The 24,513-nt window shown below is 36.1% G+C and overlaps 1 protein-coding gene across 1 annotated transcript; it reads left to right on the top strand.

Moving 5' to 3' along the window:
• The first annotated feature begins 54 nt into the window (after positions 1-54).
• LOC121429478 (protein ECT2-like) lies at positions 55-21,657 on the top strand. The gene is made up of 20 exons (XM_041626500.1): positions 55-155; positions 2,861-3,066; positions 3,738-3,820; positions 4,939-5,118; positions 5,684-5,881; positions 6,872-6,973; positions 8,353-8,452; positions 9,011-9,126; positions 9,963-10,025; positions 12,043-12,289; positions 12,681-12,823; positions 13,428-13,613; positions 14,176-14,286; positions 14,631-14,809; positions 15,582-15,786; positions 16,434-16,551; positions 17,099-17,265; positions 18,498-18,583; positions 19,131-19,317; positions 19,721-21,657. Exons 2-20 carry the CDS (start codon positions 2,979-2,981, stop codon positions 19,811-19,813), a joined length of 2,652 nt encoding a protein of 883 aa, XP_041482434.1. The 5' UTR covers positions 55-155; positions 2,861-2,978; the 3' UTR covers positions 19,814-21,657.
• Positions 21,658-24,513: the final 2,856 nt, after the last annotated feature.

Here is a 24,513-nt window from a genome sequence, read left to right as displayed (position 1 = left end):
GACTCATCGATTCGGTATGTGATGTCATGCATAAAGAGCAGTCATTTGTAATCGGCCAATCAAATCGCTTGATTCGGGATTAGCGGTGAGTTTGAATACGGAAAACATGGCAGCAATCGATGCGTGCGAAGGAAAGAGTTGAAGGCGATTGACAGGTTTGTCTTTGTTTTATCATTTACGTTTTACTCTTTTCCAATATGCATTATAATGGCTGATGAATAAGCGTTAAATACATTTGTATTTCATTATTTAAATGAGTTTTAGTTCACTTATTATACAGATGTTTGTCTGAATTAAGTGGCAATGAATCTGTGATCTGGATTTTTTTTTCGTGTGGGACCGGTCGTTTGTTTTTGTGTATTGTGATTGTGGTTGAAACAACGTCGCCATGGGCATGGCATGATCTTTGTGAATGAACGTGAGACCGTGGCGTGACCACTGGACTCTGGAGATTAAAACTTTGATAAAATGATGCCTGAACTTGAAAGCCAAATGCTGTAATGTTAATGTTTTAAATCTGATCTAATCGAAAATGGCACCATGCACCAGCCATCAGTACAGTCATGACGACAGTACCGGTACTTAAACTAGTACAGTACAGTACAGACGGTATTTAAACTAGTAAAGTCGAATTGAAAATCGAATCGGCGATAACGTGATTACTTTTTAGAGTTAGAGATAGTGACTAGTTAGAGACTCATTCATTGAACAAGGTTATGATCCTTAAATTCAACAGACATAAAACACTAAATTTAACAGTGATAAACACTAAATTTAACAGACATGACAGATAAAAAAATGACAAAGCCTAGACAGGAATAACCGTCGTTTCTGGGGATTTATTCAAGTAACAATTTCTGACACTTTACTATCATTTTATCAAGTATCATCCCCATTGAGCCAACGTAGTTCAGCTCAGCGGAACAACCAAAATACAGAAACTGAAGCTTTTGGTCTAGACAAAGCCAAGCAACTATTAAGCTAATATAAACAAGGAATAACTGAATTACCTCAGCCTAGGCGATGGTTCTGGTTGTAGGCTCCACTTAGACAGCTGGCAGCCATCTGTTTCTAGGACTGTTTAAACAATTTTTTTTTAAAAGACGGGCGCTACCATGCAGCCACCATTAGGGGTTAAAGATGGAAAATCCCCCAACGGGACTCAACGATTTTTGTCTTTATTTCATAAAAATATATAAAAAGAACTGCACCAAAATAAAGATTATTCCGTTTTGTCCTGAAATGCTCCACAACGGGGGAAATAAACTTAAGTTAAAAGGGGAAAAAAACAGTGACTTACATGTACTTCAGCTGTCGCGCTACTTGACTTCCCTGTTTTATCCGAAGCTTTTGGTCCACTCTAGGCTACACTTTACTACCGCTACCCTCATGCCTCTGCTACACCTACCCGAACAGCACGCAGCGGTAGTGAAGACAAGTGTACTAGCGGAGCCTACACAAGCCATCGCCTGAGTTTGAATAAGTTTTATTTTATAAGTCTAAGATCTAGAATAGATCTACATTAAAATTTAAAATTCGCCAACATGCATGATCGTTCGGAACATGTTTTAAAAGGGTTCTGAATGTTTACTGCTTTAGAATAAATGGAGTGATTTTTATTTGAAAAGAAATTAAAGATAGACTTAATAAATAATGTACGTCTTCCAGGCAAACTCACAAAGGCAAATAAAACAGAAAAGAAGTCTCGCAATATCACAGATTAATGAACGATCAGCGGGAGTCCTGGGTGGGACATCTACATGTATTAAAAGTATTTTGAGGTGCTGGCGATTTAGAATTATTGGAATGATGTCTTGATCTCGCACTACGCATTGATCATCTTGAAGTAAAAAATGCAATTAAAATGAAGCAGAAGTCACAAGCATGCGCATTAATTTGGAACATGTTTGTTATTAAAATGTTTCGAGGAGCTAGCAATTTCGAATCAATTTACTAAGTATATCTTGAGAAATGAACTTTTATAAAAGAGGAAATGAAACAATGATGCCATCTGTTCTTGAATCTCAATTATTTTTGTAGCTTTTAGATGAATATTTATAAGCAAAATTGACGAATTGAGCTCTAAAGTCAAGATATTGCTAGATGTTAATAGGATCCAACCTCACTCTTTATTTAGGCATGTGTATTGTTTGAGTGTGACTGACTGAGTGAGAGCATTCTGAATACCAGCTTTTAGATCTACAGTACTAAATAAACGGCAGATGGGTGATACTGGTATACTGGATACTGATGGTACTCGAAACATGATACTAGTGTGCCACACCAAAGTCAAAAATAGGGGGCTCTGGAACTAAATATTGGCCTTTAAAAATAGAAGGGGGTCTCCGGAATGGCCCTTTAAGGCTTGAATCAGTAAAATTGCTAAAAATGCATTTCTCCAGAATTGACCACATTAAAAATGGGGGTCTCTGGGTACCCCCAGCCCCAGGTATGTTTTTACCCCCAGGTTTATTTTTTTCTCGTTTCTGAAAATGTTCGGTCCCAAGACAAAACTTGTTTAGGGGTCATGATTCTGGCAACATCTTGTTTAGGGGCCAAACTGTGTAAACTAATCCTGCGAAAAACTTGTGTAGGGGGTTGTTTTCAGCACAGAGAAAAACTAGTTGTTTGAAAATTATTTGGTCACCCATGTGTACTGCAATACATTTGACTGTTTACATTTGTTTAACTATGATGACCAACAATGCTAATCAAATTTGGTCAGCAGTATTATTTCCTGAATTGTCAGAAAAAATTGGTTCTGTCTTTTTTGCGCTTACCAAAATATGAATTAGGTACATACTTGTTTTAATTATTTATTATAAATATAAATATTCTTTAATATTTTTTTTAAATCTAGGATTTTGACTCCCTGATTACTGTTTATATTCCGAGTAAAAGGACATCACGGATTTCCTGTATCTTGTGCCTTGAAGTATAATTTAGCATCATTATTTGAAGAAGAACTGAATGGGACAATGGCTGGGCCAATGGAAGTGACAGATTCTCAGCTGAGTTGCAGTACGACATTCAGTACATCAACCATGAATGATACCACAAGAACGAGTGAGTGTGAAGCTAGCAGGATGGAGTTTCATTGCTGTCATAAAGCTGTTCGTAAAGTTACAATTGGAACATGTTTATTTACCTGTGCTAAACTGCTAAGTCAGAATAGGGATATATCATTTGCCATGTAGCACAAGAAGGGGTCAATTAATTGTTTTGTGTAAAAATTAATTTTTAAATCCAAATGAAATGTGTGGTTTACCGGTTCATTTGTGGATATAACATTTTTAGAAAAGAATGTAGAATGTTGACAGACACTTGGTTTGGTACAAATGATTCATTTCACAAATAGAATTATTAAACTCACAATCTCGCATTAATTGATCACTTCTCCCATCCCCCACCATAAAGGGGTGATATGTAAATTAGTATTGTAATAAGATACATGTATATGAATAAGCTCTATTTTATGCACATTTATAAAGTAATTTTTCACCTTTCTTTTAATAGTCTAATAAAATGCTGTCATTTGAAAAACAATTTGATTGTACAACTTTTTAAAATCTGCATATTTGTAAGAAAGTACCCTATATACTAATAGAGTAAACCCTTGGCCCAGCGACCAAAAATACAGAATTAAAAATTAATAGCTACAGTTTTCATTTACTTTCATGCCGTTCAACTTACAAATCTATCAATTAATTTTTCTATGATTTTTTTTTCTTCATTAGGTTCATTGACTCCCGTAGATGTAAGGTTTTGTTTGATAGGAGCCAAGCTGAGAGATCATACCCAGCTTCATCATGCATTGCAAGTGAGTATGACATCTCTATCTATGAGATAAGTAACAAAATAATGCTGAAGATAATGCTTTCATTGGCAATAAAGTTTTTATTGTTCATTTGAATGTTTGACGGTCCTCCATCTTCTTCATGAGTTTACAATGTCATTAGTACAATGAGATAAGTATGTTCAGTTGAGGCCAGAAGTTTACATGTACACACATGAAATTCAAAGAAAAATTGACACTTGCCAACAATAAAATTTACTGTATATCATGAAATATTTGAGCTATCATGACAAGTTTTATATCAAACAAATAAGTATGTCATGCCCCTTTATCACATCGCTTTGTCATCAGGAGCTGGAAAACATTTAGGTGTCATTTTTTTGGCCCAAACATCATATTTTAGACGAATTAAAAATAAAAACTTGGATAAAAAACCTAAGTTTGTGCTGGTTACTTTTCAACACAAACATTTCAGATTACACTTTTTAGTTCAGTGGTGATATATCATGATAGAAAATATGATATAAACCATAGATTTATATTTCTGTGAAACACTCTTTGAAAATATAACGAACGATAGAATACATTCGGCACAAATATTACCTTTTTAAAAAGGAAATTCCACCTAAAATATACTTTATTCCCAACGTCATCCCTATCATGTGAAAGAGCTTAATACGGTCTTTCATTTGATACCAAATTTGTCAAAGGAGTATTAATATTTCTGAAGATATTGTAAATTTTACGATGTTTGGCAAGCAAACAAATTTTACTGAATTCCATGGGTGTATGTAAACTTTTGGCCTCAACTGTATATGAGTAATAATAGCTGGATTTTCTAGCACTTTTCCCCAGAGGATAAAACACAGCTATTGTTACCCTGGCTTTAACTGAAGTTGCTGTTTCTTCACCTGCGGCACTCAGTGAGTTCAAAGAATTGATCCTGCCAGGAAACCCATTCCCCTCACCTGGGTTGAGTGCAGCAGAATACGGATAGATGTCTTACTGAAGGAAAATAAGCCATGACTGGTATTCGAACCCACAGCCCTATGTTTAGTACCTACAAACAAATGACTTGGAGATTTGCGCTCTTTTGAGATTTTATCTGTAAAGAATTCCTGCCTCTTTTCTCCGTATTGCAGAAAATGAAGATGCCTTACGTGTTCTCCGACACCGGGCAAGAATACACCGTCAAAGATGAGCAGGCAGAGACCGTCTTTGTCATGTCAGAGTTTGAAGGAGAAATCTTTGAAGCGTTGTCAAATAAAAACCGTCACATTCTAGGCACCACGGCAATATTACAGAGTGCAGCTAAAGATGAGGTTGGTTGGTTGGTTTATTCCTTTATTGTAGTGATTTTTTAAATGCTGTCTAATTACAAACTACATTCCTCAATTTTGATTGTAATCATTGAATTATGATCTTAAAAGTGGAAACTTGAATGAATTTATGTCAAATGACATGAATACTAAATTGTGATATATTTTTGTTTTCATACACGCACCATAATTTTTGAATACTTCTACTTGTATGTTAGCTGTTTTGACATGACTGTTGAAAAAGCTGATTGTTTGGACATAAAATTGGAACTTGACACTTGATAGTCTAGTATACAATTATTTGTTGTAATCACTTTCTGTGAGGGACTATTGCTATTTTTTATATGAATCTTGATCACATGAACACAGATGACTGTGGAATTCACTACTTCTTTTCTTGTTTAGGTGAGATTATATTAAGTAATCATTATTTCTGTGAGACCATTCTTGACCTCTATGATACAAATTTGATAACAATGTTTTGCTGGCTTGGAAAAAAAATACATCCTTGATGTGCAGTTTGCAGCAAATGCAGCACTGTAACCATTGTTTTATATATTTTATTCAGCATCTTCCCTGCGTGACGAGACCGCTGTTCTGTCGGCACATGGACAAGCTGGTCATCTGCTTCACAGGGTTCTTGGACAAGGCTGAAATCAAGCGGCTGGTCGTCCTGGTCCACAACATGGCCGGAAGCATCCGCAAGGACTACGGTCCTCGCGTCACGCATCTCGTGGCTAACTCGTCCAGCAGTGAGAAATACAGGGTAGGTGGAATGATGATTTGTGCATCGGTGCACAATCGCTGAAAACTTGACAATTGATTTTATGTTTCATTTTATTTGATTCTTTTTTCACAAGTGATTCCATTTGTGAATCTGTTTAATCATCTGTAAAAACATCGGCCAATCCTTTCATGAAACTCGTCCTGGGTACACTTTTTATGAAGATTTGACATTGCAATCAAATATAATCAGTTGCAGTTTTGAAATTGATTTGTGTGTTGTAATATTCAAAAATACATTCAATTTTTCAATTGATTGCAGACGGTACATGCAAGTGTTTTTTTTTTTTGAAAACATTTGCAAAAAGTTTGAAATTATTTTGAATATTTATCTTTAGGTAACAGGTCCTTGAATACATACTTATAGCACACAATTGGAATCTACTATAAAAAAATTGTGAAATGTATTTGCAACTTATTTTTTACAAGACCTGTTCATAATGGTATCTGTAAGGTCCGGTAACCAGAAAGTCTTTTTTTTCACACATTTAGAGTTTTCTAGGATTTTGATTTGGAACGGCCTCAGGTGAGACAAAGACAAAGACCAAAATTATGATCCTCAAGACTGAGACAAGACAGAAATACTTGTCTCCAGAATCAGCCGAGACAATACATCACACAACCACTGTCTTTAGATAATGTCTCAGAAAACCTGATATTGAGGGATTAAAGGAAAGAAGTGAGATTAACTCGTCAAAATTTAGCTCCTTTTCGGTGTCTTACCGATGTCTTGGCCTCTGAGTCTTGTAACTATTCGCCTTGAGGCAGAGACCAATACATTAGTTTCCAAGACCGAGATGAGACTCATGTCGCGTAAGAGAAATACCTCAAGACATCCATCTCTTGAGTGTTATCAACACGGTCACAACTTGTGCAACTCAAATGATTCTTTGTTTTTACAGATCCCATCTTTCAAAACGAAAGTAATACTTCCTTTGCTCTTTCAATCTTCTTTACTCTCTGGTAATTCCAGGTTGCTGTTAGTTTAGGCACTCCGATTATGACCAAAGAATGGATCCACGCTACGTGGGATAGACGTCATCAGCAAGAGTGCAGTGCTACATCAGAAGAAATGGTGAGTTTCGTGATTTCATCTACAACCAGTTTGTCTACTATTAACCGTTTGGTCTAACTTCCTCTTAGCCCATTTACCATTTTGTCTAATTTTCAGTTCGACTTTACCCACTTATGGGGTGATCAATCGCAAGTCTATTTTTGGTCCTTAACTCAATCATGCATCTTGCAGTTAATTGCAAATTAGTGATTGATTGCTAATCTGCTCCTTGAAACAAGAAGTTTAATCCGATTTGCTACAGCTAATGTTGATCTATTAGTTGTAAAATCGCTACAGAATATTTGCAATTGATTGCAAATATTTTCTTGCAACAGCCCCTTAGTCTAGTATCCACTTGGTCTAAGGCAATAGTCAACTGGTATATGCTCTGGGGCCCGTTGCAGAAAGAGTTGCAATCGATCGCAACTCTAAAAATCATGCGCAACTTGATTTTCAACCAATCAACAGCGCGCATTTTGGGACTTGCGTTTGATTTTTTGACTTGCGTTTAAATGCAACTCTTTCTGCAACAGGCCCCTGATGAATTGTCAGGGTTCCCACAGTCATGGAAAATCCTGAAAAAAAAAATTGTGGTCATGGAAAGTCAGGGAATTTGGAAAATTTGTGAAAAGTATTGGAATTGCATTTACCTCTTGGCTATGGCAGCTTTCCAATTTGTCATGTCTCGCAACTCTCGTACTATGTGATCATACTCTGTTATTAATCAAACGTTTATATGGCAAAAGCAAAAAAAAAGTTTGTGGTCAAAGTTGTAGTAAGGCTATCTGGGTCCTGTTACATAAACGTTAGTGATTAATCATGCACTTAATTTTCACAATTAATTGTACATTGTAGTCAGTGCAATCAATCATTAAAAATTATCTATGATCATTGTGGGCACGTCGTGGTCTAGTAGTTCTGAGTCTCGCCTTTCAAACAGGGTCGTGGGTTTGAATCCTAGCCATGGTGTGTTTTCCTTCAGCAAGAAATTTTTATCCACACTCTGCTGCACTCGACCCAGATGAGATAAATGGGTACCGGCAGGAAGTAATTCCTTTAAAAACTGTGCGCACCAGAATCGGTAGACCAGCTTAGCCGGGATAATATAGAAGCGCCTTGAGCACCTAGCAAGGTGGATACGTGCACTATTCAAATTCCATATTTTATTAAGCTTTTTGTATCAAGCCCCAGGATTTTTGACCAAGTGACATTTAGCCCAAATGATGGGTTGACGAAGTGACAATTATACCACAATGATAGTAGTTTTGAAAGCCTCCAACCATTCCAAGAGTAGATGAAAAGAATTTGGGTACTGTGCCCTTTTTTTTTTAGGAAGAAAAGATATAAACAACCAGGCCAAAACACATTCAATAACTTTCAACCTTGTTTTCTTTTTCCAGTTGAAATATAAGATGCCTCCATTCTTTGGCTGTACACTTGGTTTTGTGGGCTTTACGCAAGAAGATCAGAAGCACATGGAGGAGGTTACACAAACGCAAGGTAGGTTGGATGGCATCAATCCTAACATCTAGTGACAGTAGGTCTGTGCTCAACTCTGACACACAAGCAGTCATTGACATTATTTATATTCAAATTCAAGGGTTAATTTCATAGATTTGATGATAGCAAGGGGAAATTTATGATTTATAAAAGTCAGATGAAAGAATGAGTTAAGCTTTCAATTATTTTTGGTGAAACAGTAGTATCCTTTTGCAATGGGTGAGCTGATGATGTTATAGCCCAACTTTTGTTCCAAGCTTATGCGCCAAGAATATGGAAAAAGGGTTTACTCCTCGTCGCTGTTACTCACTTGTTAGTACAAGAGAGTTTTTCACATATTTATGGAAAATGTGAAATAATAAAGATTAATTATAGACTGATTCATTTCATGAAATGGTCTCCTCTATGTACCCACATATTCATCAATAGGAATACAATAATTTCGTGATTCTTAATCAACATTATGTTTGTTCATGCTTTTACTCTTTTAACCTCCTTCTCTATCCAACTCTTTCAAAGCATAATAATTGCTTGTTTATTAATTTTTTTTCATCCTAGGAGGAAGTATAGAATCGACTGCCAACGATTCCTGTACACACATAGTCGTTGACGAGAACACCGTGGCTGAACAAGTCTTAGACTACCCAAGCAAAGTCAAAGTCGTCAAGCAGGAAGTACGTTCTTACAAGTCAAACATATTCGTATTTGAAACGTCATTCCTAGCCACTTTTTATTGTTGATAATTTCCCATTCTTCAATGTGTAAAGGAATATTGTACTTGGAGCGCTGTGGCCCAGTGGATTAGTCTTCTGACTTTGACAAAAACATAGGGTCATGGGTTCGAATCCCAGCCATGGCGTAATTTTCTTCAGCAAGAAATTTATCCACATTGTGGTGCACTCAACCCAGGTGAGGTGAATGAGTTCCCTGCAGGATGAATTCCTTGAATGCACTGAGCGTTGATAGGCAACTCAAGCTAAAGCCGGGGTAATAATGATAATAAACACTGCGCGTCAAAATAGATTATTTCTAGATAGATGGCACTATATCAATGCCTATTATTATTGTGAAAATTGAAAATGATTCTGAAACACATCATCTCTGATTCATTTCCTGGTGCTATTCTGTAATTTATACCTGAAATGTGCACAAATTCATCATGCAATTACTCATTTCATATATCCAGTGGATTAATCAAAATAGAATAACTAGTACCCTCTGTTTACTTCACCCCATAATAAAACTAAGTAAGGGCATTCAAATGATCCACTACCATTGGTTTCACCCCCTTGTCCCATAGAAATTAAAATAATAATAAACAGTTCTTGTATAGCGCATATCACAATTATGAAGAATGTCTCTATGCGCTTCCAAAGGACTTGGATATTATTACCCCAGCTGTAGCTTGGCTGCCGTAATTACTATAATTACTATGATTACTATGATTTAAAGTCATCGTTCAGTTCATGAATTATTGTTTGAATGTTAATTTTTATTTTTTTTCTCTCAGTGGTTCTGGGCCAGTATTCAAATGGACGCGAGAGCAGAGGAAAATTTATATACCTTCAGAATGGTAAGTACTTGAATAAATTTCATTCTTGATTTCACAAAAAAATGATAATAATGATAATGATTTTTAGGCCTTACTCAAGCTTTGGCTCAAGCAGCCTTTGCTGCTTTACATTGTTGTCCCATTTCGTGCAGGCTGCCATATTTTTTTTAACATTGCCTCTTAATTTTTCATCATTCCATCAATCGATGATGTATGGAGTTCCTTCGCCATTGCTCCAGTCAGCACCCAATTTGCATAAATTACCCCGATGACCCACCACTGTTAACTGGTTATCAAATGGTGATATGGATCCTAATCAAATGATTGGCTGAAATAAATCACATGACCAGTCATTTATTTTAGCTAACAGGCCAATTTGCTAATGACTGGTACTAATGACCTGTACCATTGACCAATCATGGTTTTGGAGATGAGGATGAGTTATCAAATAATATGGATCCACGTCACCAGTCCTGCCAATTACTCCTTTTTCCAGGAGTAACCCTGTTCTAAGATTTTCATCAGCCAAAAAGAGGAGCACTCCATTTTTGTCTCACCTGCGAAGCAAAGTGAGACTATAGGCGCCGCTTTTCCGACGGCGGCGGCGTCAACATCAAATCTTAACCTGAGGTTAAGTTTTTGAAATGACATCATAACTTAGAAAGTATATGGACCTAGTTCATGAAACTTGGCCATAAGGTTAATCAAGTATTACTGAACATCCTATTAGAGTTTCATGTCACATGACCAAGGTCAAAGGTCATTTAGGGTCAATGAACTTAGACCATGTTGGAGGAATCAACATCGAAATCTTAACCTGTGGTTAAGTTTTTGAAATGTCATCATAACTTAGAAAATATATGGACCTAGTTCATGAAACTTGGACATAAGGTTAATCAAGTATCACTGAACATCCTGCATGAGTTTCACGTCACATGACCAAGGTCAAAGGTCATTTAGGGTCAATGAACTTTGGCCGAATTGGGGATATCTGTTGAATTCCCATCATAACTTTGAAAGTTTATGGATCTGATTCATGAAACTTGAACATAATAGTAATCAAGCATCACTGAAAATTTTGTGCAAGTTTCAGGTCTCATGTTTAAGGTCAAAGGTCATTAGGGTCAATGAACTTTGGCCGAATCGGGGGTATCTGTTGAATTACCATCATAACTTTGGAAGTTTATTGGGCTAGTTCATTAAACTTGGACATTAGAGTAATCAAGTATCACTGAACATCCTGTGCACGTTTCAGGTCACATGACCAAGGTCAAAGGTCAATGAACTTTGGCCGAATTGGGTGTATCTGTTGAATTACCATCATAACTTTGAAAGTTTATGGATCTGATTCATGAAACTTGTACATAAGAGTAATCAAGTATCACTGAATATCCTGTTTGAGTTTCAGGTCACATGATCATGGTCAAAGGTCATGTAAGGTCAATGAACTTTGGCCATGTTGGGGTTTTTTGGTGAATAACCATCATATCTCTGTAAGTTTATTGGTCTAGTTCATAAAAAGTGGACATAAGAGTAACCATGTATCACTGAACATCTTGTGCGAGTTAGAGTAGTATTGAAAGTCAGCACTGCTGCTATATTGAACCGCGTGATGCAGGTGACACGGCCAGAGGCATTCCACATGTTCCATTTATTTATGATAAAAAATAAATAAGTGCATGTATTTGTGTGTTGCGGTATAATGGGTGTAAGAGTAATATATTTTTTCAAAAACTCTTCTAATTTCTCAATGTTTAAATAAAAAGAAGGTGAGGGAGACACACCTCACATGGAGCAGAAAAATTTGTACCGCTGAAATGTTGGCAGGCCTGCATCACCATCTTATAAAATATATAATACACACATTTTGCTCTGGCATTAGAATGTTTACCTAAACTTGTTACCTTTGAAACAGTCCAAAATGCCCATGGCGGGTTTGAACTGTTCACATGATACCTTGTACGTATATTTCTTGCTAATGTCCTCGATCCTGTGTATTATTGTAAACTATTGACTGGACATTATTTTTCTCCCACAGCAATCCACCCCTGCCTCTCTTCATGGCACGCCCACCATGATGTTCACTGGACCCAAGTCCACCCGCAAACGTCGTCTCAAGGACAGTATCGCCGCTCTCAGCTGCGACACCGACCACATGGAAACTCCCACCATGCCTGCCCAGAAGAGACGATCCAGCTTCAACGAGGGCGCCAGCTGTATGTCCATCTCGGCCTCGTCCATCCTTGATTACAGTCAGACACCTAACAGCTCAGCAGCTCTTGCAGGTATGATAACAGTACTGTATTGAGGTTTAAGAAGCTTTCAAACCATGTTTCAAGCATAAGTGCCGAAATGTGCCTAGTTTGTAATAATTTTTCTATCATTATTATATTGGGTAGAGTTGTATTGATACTACAGGTGATTTATTTTTTATTTTTTAATTCAAATATATTTTGAAATGTATCATTCTTAGTTGTTTACAGCCACTGGAAGTGTGGTAGAAGGCTTATTGCCAAAGTTAACTATATCTGCCCCTTGCATTCCTGTGGTTAAGCTCTATTTTGTTTTATTAAGTCTTTGGTCTCTAAATCGTTATGTATTCTTTGTTTGAATTTTATTTTCCGAATGAATATGATTGGTTTCTGATATTGCTCATTTCCATTTCTTGTTTTGTAGCTGAACCATGTACCCCTATGGAGACGGAAACCCCCAAGAAGCCAGCCGTCCCAGCGCAGCCCCTATCAAAACGACACATGACAGCCATGGAGTTGCTACAGACTGAGATCAACTATGTGAAGATCTTAGATACCATCATCACTGTGAGTACTAGATGCTTCTTCAGGTTTCCTGATATCACAATGTCTAGATCTGGGGCCTGTAGCACAAAGCTTAGCAATCATCATGGAACATTTCTTTACGATTGATTGCATTTACTACAATTTACAATGGATCGTGAAAATCAAGCAGTTCAAATTTGGAAACCATAAAAGTGTCTCTATAAATTTTTCGAGATATTTTTTTTCTTCTGGTCTACCTTAAACGTTGCTCAGTTTTGTTTGTAAACATTAACAAATTACTTGGGACAAGGTATCACTTTGTTGTGATGTTAAACTTAGTGATAATTGAATATGCAATGAAAACTTGTTAGTACGTATTACCAAAACAGAATATAAGACCTCTCATTCTATCAAAAGATAATTCCATTTTGAATACCTGCTATGCTGAGGTTCAGACTACCCTAAGAGCCACGTAAGAAGCCATTGTGAATCAGATCACTACTAGGTCCCCTGTTCATGACTTAACTTTTGGTTGATGGAATTTTCTCATTCTTTCAATTTCTGTTGAAAAAAAATTTGCTAGATGTGTGTAGACCTGTGTATTTCATGCTATGAAGGTAATCTTCTTGGAACTCTTGCACTTCAGGTGTTCAAAGAACCGTTGGAGACGGAGCAGACCGGTGGCCCCATCCTGGCCCAGGAGGAGATCAAGACCATCTTCAATCGTATTCCAGACATCTATGCCGTTCATTGCAGGCTCAAGAACGACATCCAGGCTCTCATAGACGACTACTCGGAGGACAAGAGCATCGGTCAAATATTCCTGAGACATGTGAGTGTTTGAAGACACCTTAGCAGATGTCTGAGCCGCCCTCAGTCGCTTCATTGAGCAGGAATCCCATTCAGCCTCTTTTCTTGTCACTTCCTTCATAGCATTTAAAGCTTTAGGAAACCGCAGTGAAACCATGCGGAAAAGATGCTTGAAGATTTTAGATACAAGTGTCGTTAAGCTGCCTATAAGGGCGCAGTGCAAGTTTTGTTTTGTAGCTTGTATACAAATATACATCGCTCGAGGATCTGGCTAAAACTGTTCTTTTTCTGCTTCAGTACACTCTCAATGCAACAATCGTAAGACAAGGGATATGTATATGGTAATAGCTGGCATGGATTAGTTTACAATTTCATGCACTTTGATGTCATAGATTTTCAATATTACAGGGGTCTCAAAGGAAATATATATTTATATTCAAGAAAAAAAAATATGGTATTGCAGTGGTATGAATGTGAAAATTGATTGTATAAATGCCCTTGTTTTTTTTTTTGTTTTTTTTGAAGGGGTATTAAATTCTAATTTATCATGGAATTAAGACATCAATTATTTTTTAATCCTACAGTCCACTGATATGGGTAAGGCATACCCACCCTTTGTGAACTTCTTTGAGATAGCCAAGCAGACGGTGGTGCAGTGTGATAAACAGAAGCCAAGGTTTCATGCATTCCTCAAGGTAGGCTAGAATGCTGGTGGTGTCGATGATGACGATGAAAACAATGAAGATGATGATGATAATGTGATGAAGATGATGATGACGATAATGTTGGTGATGGTGGTGGTGGTGATGGTAGTGATGATGATGATAATGTGGGTGGTAGTGGTGGTGATGATGATGACGGTGATGATGATGATGATGATGATGATGATGATGATGATGATGATGATGATGGTTATGGTGATTTATGTATAAGCTAACCACATACTAAAAAGGCATGAAATAATTAAAGTGATAACTGCAGTGTTACAAGCAATCTCCAAATCTGATCAGAGTCTTCCTTTTTCTGTTGTTTTGACCAGATTTGTCAGAGTAAACCGGAGTGTGGTCGGCAGTCCCTGACAGAACTCCTAATCCGTCCAGTCCAGAGGTTACCCAGTATGATCCTCCTCTTGTCTGATCTGTCAAAGAGAACAACCGACTCGCATCCAGACTACAGACACCTCAAAGATGGACTTGAGGCACTCAAAAAGGTCACAGAGTAAGTCATCTGTGGGATTGCAAGGGTCAGGGAATGTCTGGTTGGGCAAGGGATTTGATGAAAGTAGGTGTACAGTCATTCATGTAATTCTGCTCTTGAAAATCTTGAAAAGATAGGAACTTTTTCTTTTTTTTTTTTTAATTTATTTTGTCCCTGTCTTATACATCAACAACATGGTCATAAGAGATATACTATTAAAAAAAAAACATTTCAAGATGATTTGAAATTTGACATGAAAAACAGAATATAAATGATGTGGAGCCTAAATAAATAGGAAAATCTTATGCTTCATTACGCCTCCTGATTATATCCAAATAGCATCAAACATGGTACCCCATGGCAGAAAGAACAGAATTCGAAGGCAAATCAAAAGGGAAATCAAATGAAATTAGGAAATATGTACATCTTATTAGTTGAAAATCAAGTTGCTTTTGGTTTTCGAAGTTGCACTCGATGACTTATGTCAAAATTACAAGCCATATTTTTCTGTCAGAAACAAATTTAAATTGAGCTCCTTTGCACTTTCCGATTTGACACCTTATGCAGGGGCTGCGGAAACGAGGATGGGGGCTGAAGGCCCCCCACATTTTTTTTTCTAAAACCTTGTACAAAAAGATAAAAATGACCATCAGTTGTGATTTTTTGAATGGTCAGCCACCCCCCCCCCTTTTAAAACCATTCCGCGGCCCCTGTAATGTTTTACGTAAAGATAATTTACTGATTGCAAAGCAGACTTGACTTATTTAAGAAATAAAATGCATTTTTCCTCTAGACAAATTAACGAAGACAAGCGGAAAACAGAGGGCCACACCCAAATGTTTGACATCATGAACGAGATAGAGGGCGTCCCAGCTCACCTGCTTTCAGCCCACCGCCATTTCATCACGAAGATCGACGTATCCGAGATCGGGAAAGGAGACTCGTTCGGCGAGAAGGGCATCTGTATCACCATGTTTCTCTTCTCCGACACACTAGAGGTGAGTTCTACTGAGAGTTGCTCTCGGCCAATCAGATTCTAGCATTTCAGTAGCTTATAATAAAGGTCAGTGAAAATCACTGACCGTTTTTTTTTCATGAAATGCTCCCGAGATATCTGTTCCGAGTAATGGAATCCGCAAGCCACACTATTCCCGGCTTTCACTTAAAGTTTGTATAGTTAGATGCCCCTTGTCTGCACAGTTTGTGCTTTATACTCATATCTGTGCGATTCTAATGTCTCAACAGAGGCAAGGAACACAATCATCTACAAATTAATTTAATAATACTTTTTACTGAAAAATTAAGGAAATCTGGGGGACAATGCATTTTTTTGTGTATATTTCTATTCATTTGCACCGAAAATGGCACTGTCGGCTTCCCTTTGGAGTGGGTTCCAATTTGCTGATAGCAGGCTTAGTGAAAAGCACTGGAGTACCAATATTATCAATGGTATTCTGCAGTCGATATTAGTTCGAAGAGAAGTAATATCTTTATATGAAACTGAAGTAGTAATATATCTATAAAGCACTTTAGTGATGTTGTTTTTTATGTGATAAGCATTATCAACACGAAATATTATCATTATTAGATCCAGACCAGAATTTTTACTGACTGATCTCTCATTTACCACTTTTAATATTTTCAGATCTGTAAGAAGCGAGTAAAGCACGGCAACACAAAAACATCTCAGAAGACCTTCAAACACATAGAGCTTCTCAATCTGTCTTATATTAGGAGAGTTCTCGACATCAATGAAACGGACGGTAAGGAATTACGTCTAAAAGATTGGTGGGAGGGGGAAATACTCAAAACTTGAAGCACACATAGCCTATTAGTGAGACAGTCTTTAAAACCAAAATTAATTGTCAATATATCATAGAAGTGAAATAATGTAATCTAAGCTGAAAATCTATCACAATTAAGATCACCTACACAGATAAGCACATGTGGGACAGTGTATCATAATCATTGTTTAGAAAAAAAGTGACACAACATTTGCTCCTGCGACAGTTGCACTGGGCTTTATTTTGTCCAAGATGTAGGGTAAGAGTTGCAATAGGGCTTTATGTTAAGTTTAGAGTTAGGGTGATGGTCTATTGTTAAATCCTGGGTTGAAGTTAAGACATTTTATTTGCAGGTGGAGATTATAGCGGAGCAATTTTATATATATACACAAATTCTACCAGAGTAATTTGGTGCATATTTTGTATTTACTGATATAGACACATTTTGGTGGTCATTTCATTTGATTTTCTTCGAACTGAAATCGTCACCACAACTGGCATTCACGTTTATTTTTCTTATTTCTAGAATGCCATAATGCCTTTGCCTTGCTGTGTAAGCCGCCCATGGTGGATGTCCTAGAGAGGACAGACCGTCTCTACATGTTTGCAGTGTCTGGGGATGAGAGCTGTAAGATGGAATGGCTGAAGATCTTATGCCAGCATATGGCCAACACAACTTGTAAAACAGATGCTGTAAGTACTTAATTATACATATATTGACTTTTGGGAGGTTTACATGTTTGGGAGGTTTACATCCACTTGGTCTACTGGCAGATGGTCTAAAGGCCACCGCACACCTTACGATTGCTCTGCAACCTGATTTTGGAATAAAACTTAGTATAATTTGATGCTACTATTGAAACATGGAAGATCTTGCTGTGTAATGTTCTAAATCATCGTACGAATATCCACATGTATGTTCAAATGTGAGACTGCTATCATCCTTATTAGAATGAAAGCGAATTCAATATCTAGTCATAATGATGTCGTAGCAATCATACAATTAGCTACGAATTGAAACTAATTTGGCCTATACTCCAAAATTAAAGGACAAGTCCACCCCAACAAAAACTTGATTTGGATAAAAAGAGAAAAATTCAACAAGCATAACACTGAAAATTTCATCAAAATCGGATGTAAAATAAGAAAGTTATGACATTTCAAAATTTCGCTTCATTTCACAAAAACATTTATATGAACGAGCCAGCTACATCCAAATGAGAGAGTCGATGATGTCATTCACTCACTATTTCTTTTGTTTTTTATTGTTTGAAATATGAAATATTTTGATTTTTTCGTCATTGTCATGTGAAATGAAGTTTCATTCCTCCCTGAACACGTGGAATTCCATTATTTTAACATTTTGTGCTTCAGGCAAGGAGGTCCTAATCATCAAATTCGTAAAAATTGAAATATTGTATAATTCAAACAATTAAAAACAAAATAAATAGTGAGTGAGTGACATCATCAACTCTCTCATTTGGATGTAACTGGCTCGTTCATATAACTATTTTGTTAAAAATAAGCGAAACTTTGAAATGTCATAACTTTCTTATTTTACATCCGATTTTGATGAAATCTTCAGCATTGTGCTTGTCTGATTTTTCTCTTTTGATTCAAATCAACATTTTTCTGAGGTGCACTTGACCTCTAAGGCATGCAATCATCAAAAATTAGTATTTCAGTTAATTTAAACCTCAAATAAAAAATTATTTTCATTCACATTTTCGGAAAACATAATTTGTTCCGAAAGTGGATCGTGGTCCAGTCATAAGGTATGTGATGGCCTTTACACCATCATGCACAAGCCGACTTGTTCTACTAGTAGATCGACTAATTTCTCAGCTCCTCTATTAGTTGCCTTTTCCAGTAACAAAGAAGGCCTATGCAATTCCTTTCATGATTTGTATTTTCAGTTTTCACAGGAGAATTTTCTGTGCAAGATTTCTCCCGAGGACCTTGAGCTTTCCAAGAGTGACTTTGATGTCAGCAGGAAGAACAAAGCTGTTAGGTAAGGAGAGCTATGTATATATTACAAATGTGTCCCGCCACCCCAAAATCAACAATAAGTCACCAGGGAAGGTTCTCTGTGAATAGTGTAAACTTTAAATTGGCCTTTGAGAACTACAAATTAGAAAATTTGCTTATCCCAAAAAAGTACTTTTCTTCTTCATCCTGGGGAATTCCATAAAATGATCAGCCTTTTTGTATGACCGACCCCCATTTTTCTCAAGTCTTACTTCACTTCATAAACTGACCAAGTAATGGTCCTTTGAGAGCATTACAGACTGTCAAAAGAACAAGAAATTAGAGATGGAAAATTTCATGAAGGTCCCACATAGAGGGTGTCGGGCGAACATATTTTATGGAATTGCCCTACTGTAAAGATTTGAATTGTTAAGTTAGATAAAAGAAGAGCAGTTATTGTGTAGGCGCAGGCCACGTTCATTTAGTTTGTGATCTATTGCACTGCTTACTCTTCCTCAAGCGTGCTACGGCTGATACCTCTGAATGTCACGTGTCCTGTAAACATGTATTCCATTTTTTATTTTATATAGAGCTGCAAAGAGAGCCACCAAGAAAGTGTCGAGGACATTCTCTTTCAACCGGACACCCCGACGGTCAATCCAGAGAGCGGTCAACAGTGTATCATCCAACTTCAGCCCGATGGTCAACGGGGAAGGCGTCAGCCCTCAGCAGTTTAGCAAGATGGGTGCAAGGTTAGCGGGTACTATGACACTCAAGGTGAATAATGTTTAAGACATTCGCTGTCTGCATGCATTACGAGACTGGTCTGCAAAGTCAACTCGTTCATTCGTTATAAAAGTTTTAACTTGATTGCTTTTTTTTACAAATTGATTTATAATATATATTTACTATAAAATGATTTATAATTGTTTCTCTAAAATAATATAATTGAATTTTTTGTAATGAATGTATTAAATTCAAAGAAAAAATCTGATGTTGTAACAAAAACAGACAAACAAAACTGAGCAAAATTTGATCACCCCTCTCATTTTCACAGACAATCCTATTTTTCTGTTTGGTATGATATTTTGGTGACATGATCAATTGCTAACACAAAGGCTTTACTTTAATTAATTGTGGCTATTTATTATGCTTAAATCTCTCTTGTTTATTTTTATAGGCACTTTCACCTCTGGCAAGGAGAACACCGCTCACCCCGCGCCACTTACAGAAGAGTCTTACTATGGGACCGTCAGCCAGTAAAAATATGTGAACTTGTCAAATTCAACATCTAAAGTAACCAGCCTCATCACTTACATGGAAACCTTTCTATGGGACCATCAACTAGTAAAAGTTTTGAAGTCATCAAAACGACATCCAGATGAGCGAACCTCGTCATATCAATCGAAGACCAACTTTATACATGTACCACATACCAGGCAATCTATTTGAAATCCATTAGAATGAATGCAGATTCGTGACTTCTGATTGGTTGTTGGAAGCCTTGCAGTAACATGGTTTGTGTCACATGATTCCGGAGGAAGATTGGATGATCAATGTAAATATCACAAGTCCACAAGATATGACATTACGATAACGTGCCCCTTTCAGTAAAAATCAATAGTGGTTTTTTGAAAAATGTGGAGTTTTTATACATGTGTGATAGGAACAATATTCCTATTTTTAAAGTGTAATATTCAGGTAAAAGATAAGTAAACTCATTCATCTGCATTGTATAAAGCAAAATAATTTCTTATAATAGGTGCGTATTCAATATTAAGTAACATACATTCAAATTGTTTGATTTATGGTGGATAGTTGTCGTGTACTTTATCTGTATTCAGTATGGGCTAGTCCATTTTAACTCTACAGATTATATCATCTGGAGATAGAGACACTGAATACAATATACCATCTCCGTATGAATTACACAATATTGGTATTTCCTGGCTCATCTAACCCATTTTAAGAAACAAGAGAAAATTAAATAAAAATGGCCCTTCTTAACATTAGAGCACTTGTTCAGTTTTAAGCAGAAACTGGTGATTGAATCAAGTCCCCTATCTCATAGGGCTGTTTGTACATTGCAAAATGATTTTATGCGCGACTGGTGACACTTTGTGTTAGAATGATAAATCTCTACCATGCCTACGTAACTGACTGAGCACCAAAGAACATGTTCCAGCCGTATGTAACTTTGCGATTCATAGTGTTCCTGAAATAAGATGACATGTAGTATTCGCTGCTTTTTTTTCTTACCTGTGATTGATCACTTCCTTCATCCGTGGCTCTGCGTTCAATCGCAGCGATTTGTTAATTCTATTTGGGCAAACAGAAATGCTCAATTCTTATTGGTTACACAGCACACCTATGTGTGAAGACTGCATTCCTGCTTTATTTATTTATTTTGCTCTTTGAATTCTAATGAGAAACAGCTTCATGTCTGCCACTGCTTTTTTTCATTCTCTTGACGAGTTAGAAATATATATTACTTACCTATCCACGAAATCGGCTATTACTTGTAATTCAAAACGCACTTTCAGGGCAACTATTTACTTGAATTCATTGTAACTGAATTTAAAAAAAAATTCAACTCAAGTCCTCATGATTCTTCTGTATCATGAAAACATTAATGTTGCAATTAATCTTACGATTCCTATCGATTGTGAGTCCCTTGCGAAAGAGAAAGTTATTTAAGATTAGAGAGTCAAAAGGAGCCTAAGCTTTCGATCCTAGCAGAATCTTCATCGGAGGCAATATGAAATTGATTTAAGATTGGTTGAATTTCTGTGTCACCGGTACTAGGATTGAGTTATTTGATCAGCCTCAATCGGCTTACCCCCTACTGGCCGCGGATATTTTGGAAACCCTTTTTTATTTTTACCATTTGTACTGTAAAAAGATATATTAAAATTGTGCCCTTTTGAAAAGTGGCATTGCTTTGAAAATATATGGAAATATAACGGCTAGGGTGGCATTTTATCTACATGAAATGAGCTGATATTAGTAGCTAAGTGAAGTGTTAAAAGATATTGTATTCATTCACAAGGAAACTATTTATTACGCATCTTGTCAGATTAAAGAGTCACAACTTGAAATGTTATTGTTTTAGTTGGGCTCTGGCAAAAAAAGGGTTTTGTTTATGATTTATGCCTTGTAAAAATATTGCATCTTTAATAAGTGATTAGTTCATTCATTATTTATAAAAAAAAAAAATCTCATCTTTCTATCTGAAGATGATTTCTCTAAGATATTTTCTGCTTACTGATCCACTTAATATTTAGCTCATTCGATTCACCATGCCTATAGTGTAATGGAAGTTTGTCAAAACAAGATTGATAGTGGTAAAATGAAATCATTTTAAAGGGATAATATACACTTGTAATGCTTCTGAGATTTGAATAATTTATTTCCTAATTTTGGGTTAATCATATATGTTGAGGTATCACTTAAAAGCAAAGCTTTTAGTAATCGGCTATATTTTCCCCTTATTTGCCTCCCTTTAGAAACATGTGTGTATCACTCTACTTTTATTGATTATATTCAATTTTGTTGTATTCATTCATTTCCTATTTCTCAGCCTTCAGTTTGTTTTTACTCTGAGATTCTCCTGCGCCAAAAACTCATGTACATTTGTAAAATAATAAATTACTCGCTCCTTGTAGATATAATATATTGGCCTTGGTTAACTTGCATTATTGAATGGTCAACCTGTTGTGACAGTGATGTATAAAAATATGATGACGGCCATCTTTGTTTTGACCAAGCTTTCTAATAATGTACTTAGATTATCTTGTTTTTATTTGCTTCTTTTTTTATACAGTACTAAATCTTTTTCATGTTATATGCTTTTTTGAAGACTTCTCCTTTCCCTTTTTCGTTATTTCTTTCACTTCTACCTTGCTTTTTGAGATTCAAATTTACTTTTGTTTCAGGAAATGGTGAAACCAAAATTTGATAGGTTATATATTCATAGATATTTTTCTATTGTCCTAATGTCTTTTTCTGGCTCTAAAAATGACATTTTAACATGTGTGATAATCTTTTGTGGGGCTTAAAAGAAAATGCATATTTTGCCAGGTCTCGGAATTTCTAATCAATCGCACTTCTAAAGTTAGAATTTTGTGAAGTCATATAGTTATTTTATGATAACAATAATAATTGTAAATTTATATTGCGCAATTTCTATTTGGATATACTCAACTGCGCATTACAATACATAAAAGATAAGCAGATAAACAATTATTAACAGGATATGCAAACATTTTAGAAGTAAATTCAAGTTCGCTATGTATTATGTATTTTAATCAACATTTTGCAAAAACTACTCTTGAGTTTTCTATTGTAGATCAAACAGTGATAAAGGGCTATTTACCTGTATTTAGTCTGTTTTTTTTTTATATAATTTGGTCTTGATTATGAATATATGAGCAACATATACACATGTATGAAGACATGCAGTTTGGTTCTAGTTATCCTTTTATAAAACGACCTTTATTCTATGATTAAACAAGAAAATTAACTTGATCTACAAAGCATATAGTATTATACTCATAAGAAATTTAATCATCCACAATATGTATTGCAAGTTGTAACAAATTCAATGAGATAATTTTGTACATTTAATTCCCATCACTATTCAAGAAAGTGCCATTTGCTATTTATAATGGCTGAAATAAAAAAAAAAAAATGCTGATTAATTAACAGTGATATACATGTGGTGTAGTATTTTTAGTGACATTGTACTTAAATCAAATTTTAAGATAGAAATGGGGGAATTAATCATCAAATATTATTAGTTTCAAATCATTGGACTACCCTTTTCTCTATAAACCCCCAATACAGTCATTTACTTCTTTATAATTATTTCGTTCATCCATTCTAAAAAATGCTTTACTATGACCCTATGACACTATCATACTGAAATACATTATAACTGACTTCATTTTGTACTATGCTTATTATCTTCTGAATTGGTTTAAAATAGATGGTCTTTTCATTTGTTTTTCATGTAGATGTAAATTATGTCTTGTATTTCTGTTGATAGTATCTACATTCAAATGTAATTAAAATATGTAACTAATGTGATTAGGTAATCTCTGTCTTTTCATTGTTAGTGACTTTGTCTTTGTGTTGATGTAGAATTGGAAAGTCAAATCTTGCACAATCACAGATATAGTTCAAGACTTTTGTGAAATTTGACTTTATAGAATAGGCATAGGCATATCGCGGGCGCATTGTGGTCTAGTGGTTCTGACTCTTGCCTTTCAAACAGAGGGTCGTGGGTTCGAATCATAACCATGGAGTGTTTTACTTCAGCAAGAAATTTATCCACACTATGCTGCACTCGACCCAGGTGAGGTGAATGGGTACCCAGCAGGATTAATTCCTTGCATAAGTCAAGGGACAAACTTAGTAAGTCAATGTTAGCGAGTTACATCTCAAGGGAACAACTAACTATGTCAAAGAAAGAAGTAAAAGTGGAGGGGACACTTTGTCATGAGGAGGTATGAAAAAACATGTGCTTCATCGGCAAGGAAGTAGATGCGACTTTGCCCTAGACACAGAAATCTGTTTCACTTGGGCGAAATTTGATGTAAAAAATATTTTTATAAACACATGTTTTGCATATTCTGGTCTGACATGCTTTGAGTTAGGCGATTACTAATGGATGGTTGACTTGTGCAGTCTATTCGAGAAATGATGATAACGATGATGATGGTGATGGTGATGATAATGGTAATGATGATGTTGACGATATACTGTCTCTCCAAATCCCTCTCTCCCCTCCTCTCTCTCTCTCTTTCTGTCTCTTCCCTTGCCTGCATTACCCACATGATCTCTCATCTTTCTGTGCAATTTCATCTGAAATCCATTCAAATATTCCACAAAAATTACAACCACAAACAAAGTAAGTTGTTTTGCAAATTCGATTTACTTTTATAGTTTTATTTATTAGGAATAAAGTGGTCG

The sequence above is a fragment of the Lytechinus variegatus genome, chromosome 16 (genome assembly GCF_018143015.1).
Source record: "Lytechinus variegatus isolate NC3 chromosome 16, Lvar_3.0, whole genome shotgun sequence".
Classification (NCBI taxonomy): domain Eukaryota; kingdom Metazoa; phylum Echinodermata; class Echinoidea; order Temnopleuroida; family Toxopneustidae; genus Lytechinus; species Lytechinus variegatus.
This window is presented reverse-complemented; position numbering and strand designations above follow the sequence as displayed.

What these genes read in the sequence shown, in the direction of transcription:
- LOC121429478 (XM_041626500.1), top strand. Translation starts at nt 2,979, where the DNA reads ATGGCTGGGCCAATGGAAGTGACAGATTCTCAGCTGAGTTGCAGTACG. An exon ending in AGCTTCATCATGCATTGCAA is followed by an intron (nt 3,821 to 4,938) that starts GTGAGTATGACA and finishes TCCGTATTGCAG; the next exon opens with AAAATGAAGATGCCTTACGT. An exon ending in CAACTTGTAAAACAGATGCT is followed by an intron (nt 17,266 to 18,497) that starts GTAAGTACTTAA and finishes CAGTTTTCACAG; the next exon opens with GAGAATTTTCTGTGCAAGAT.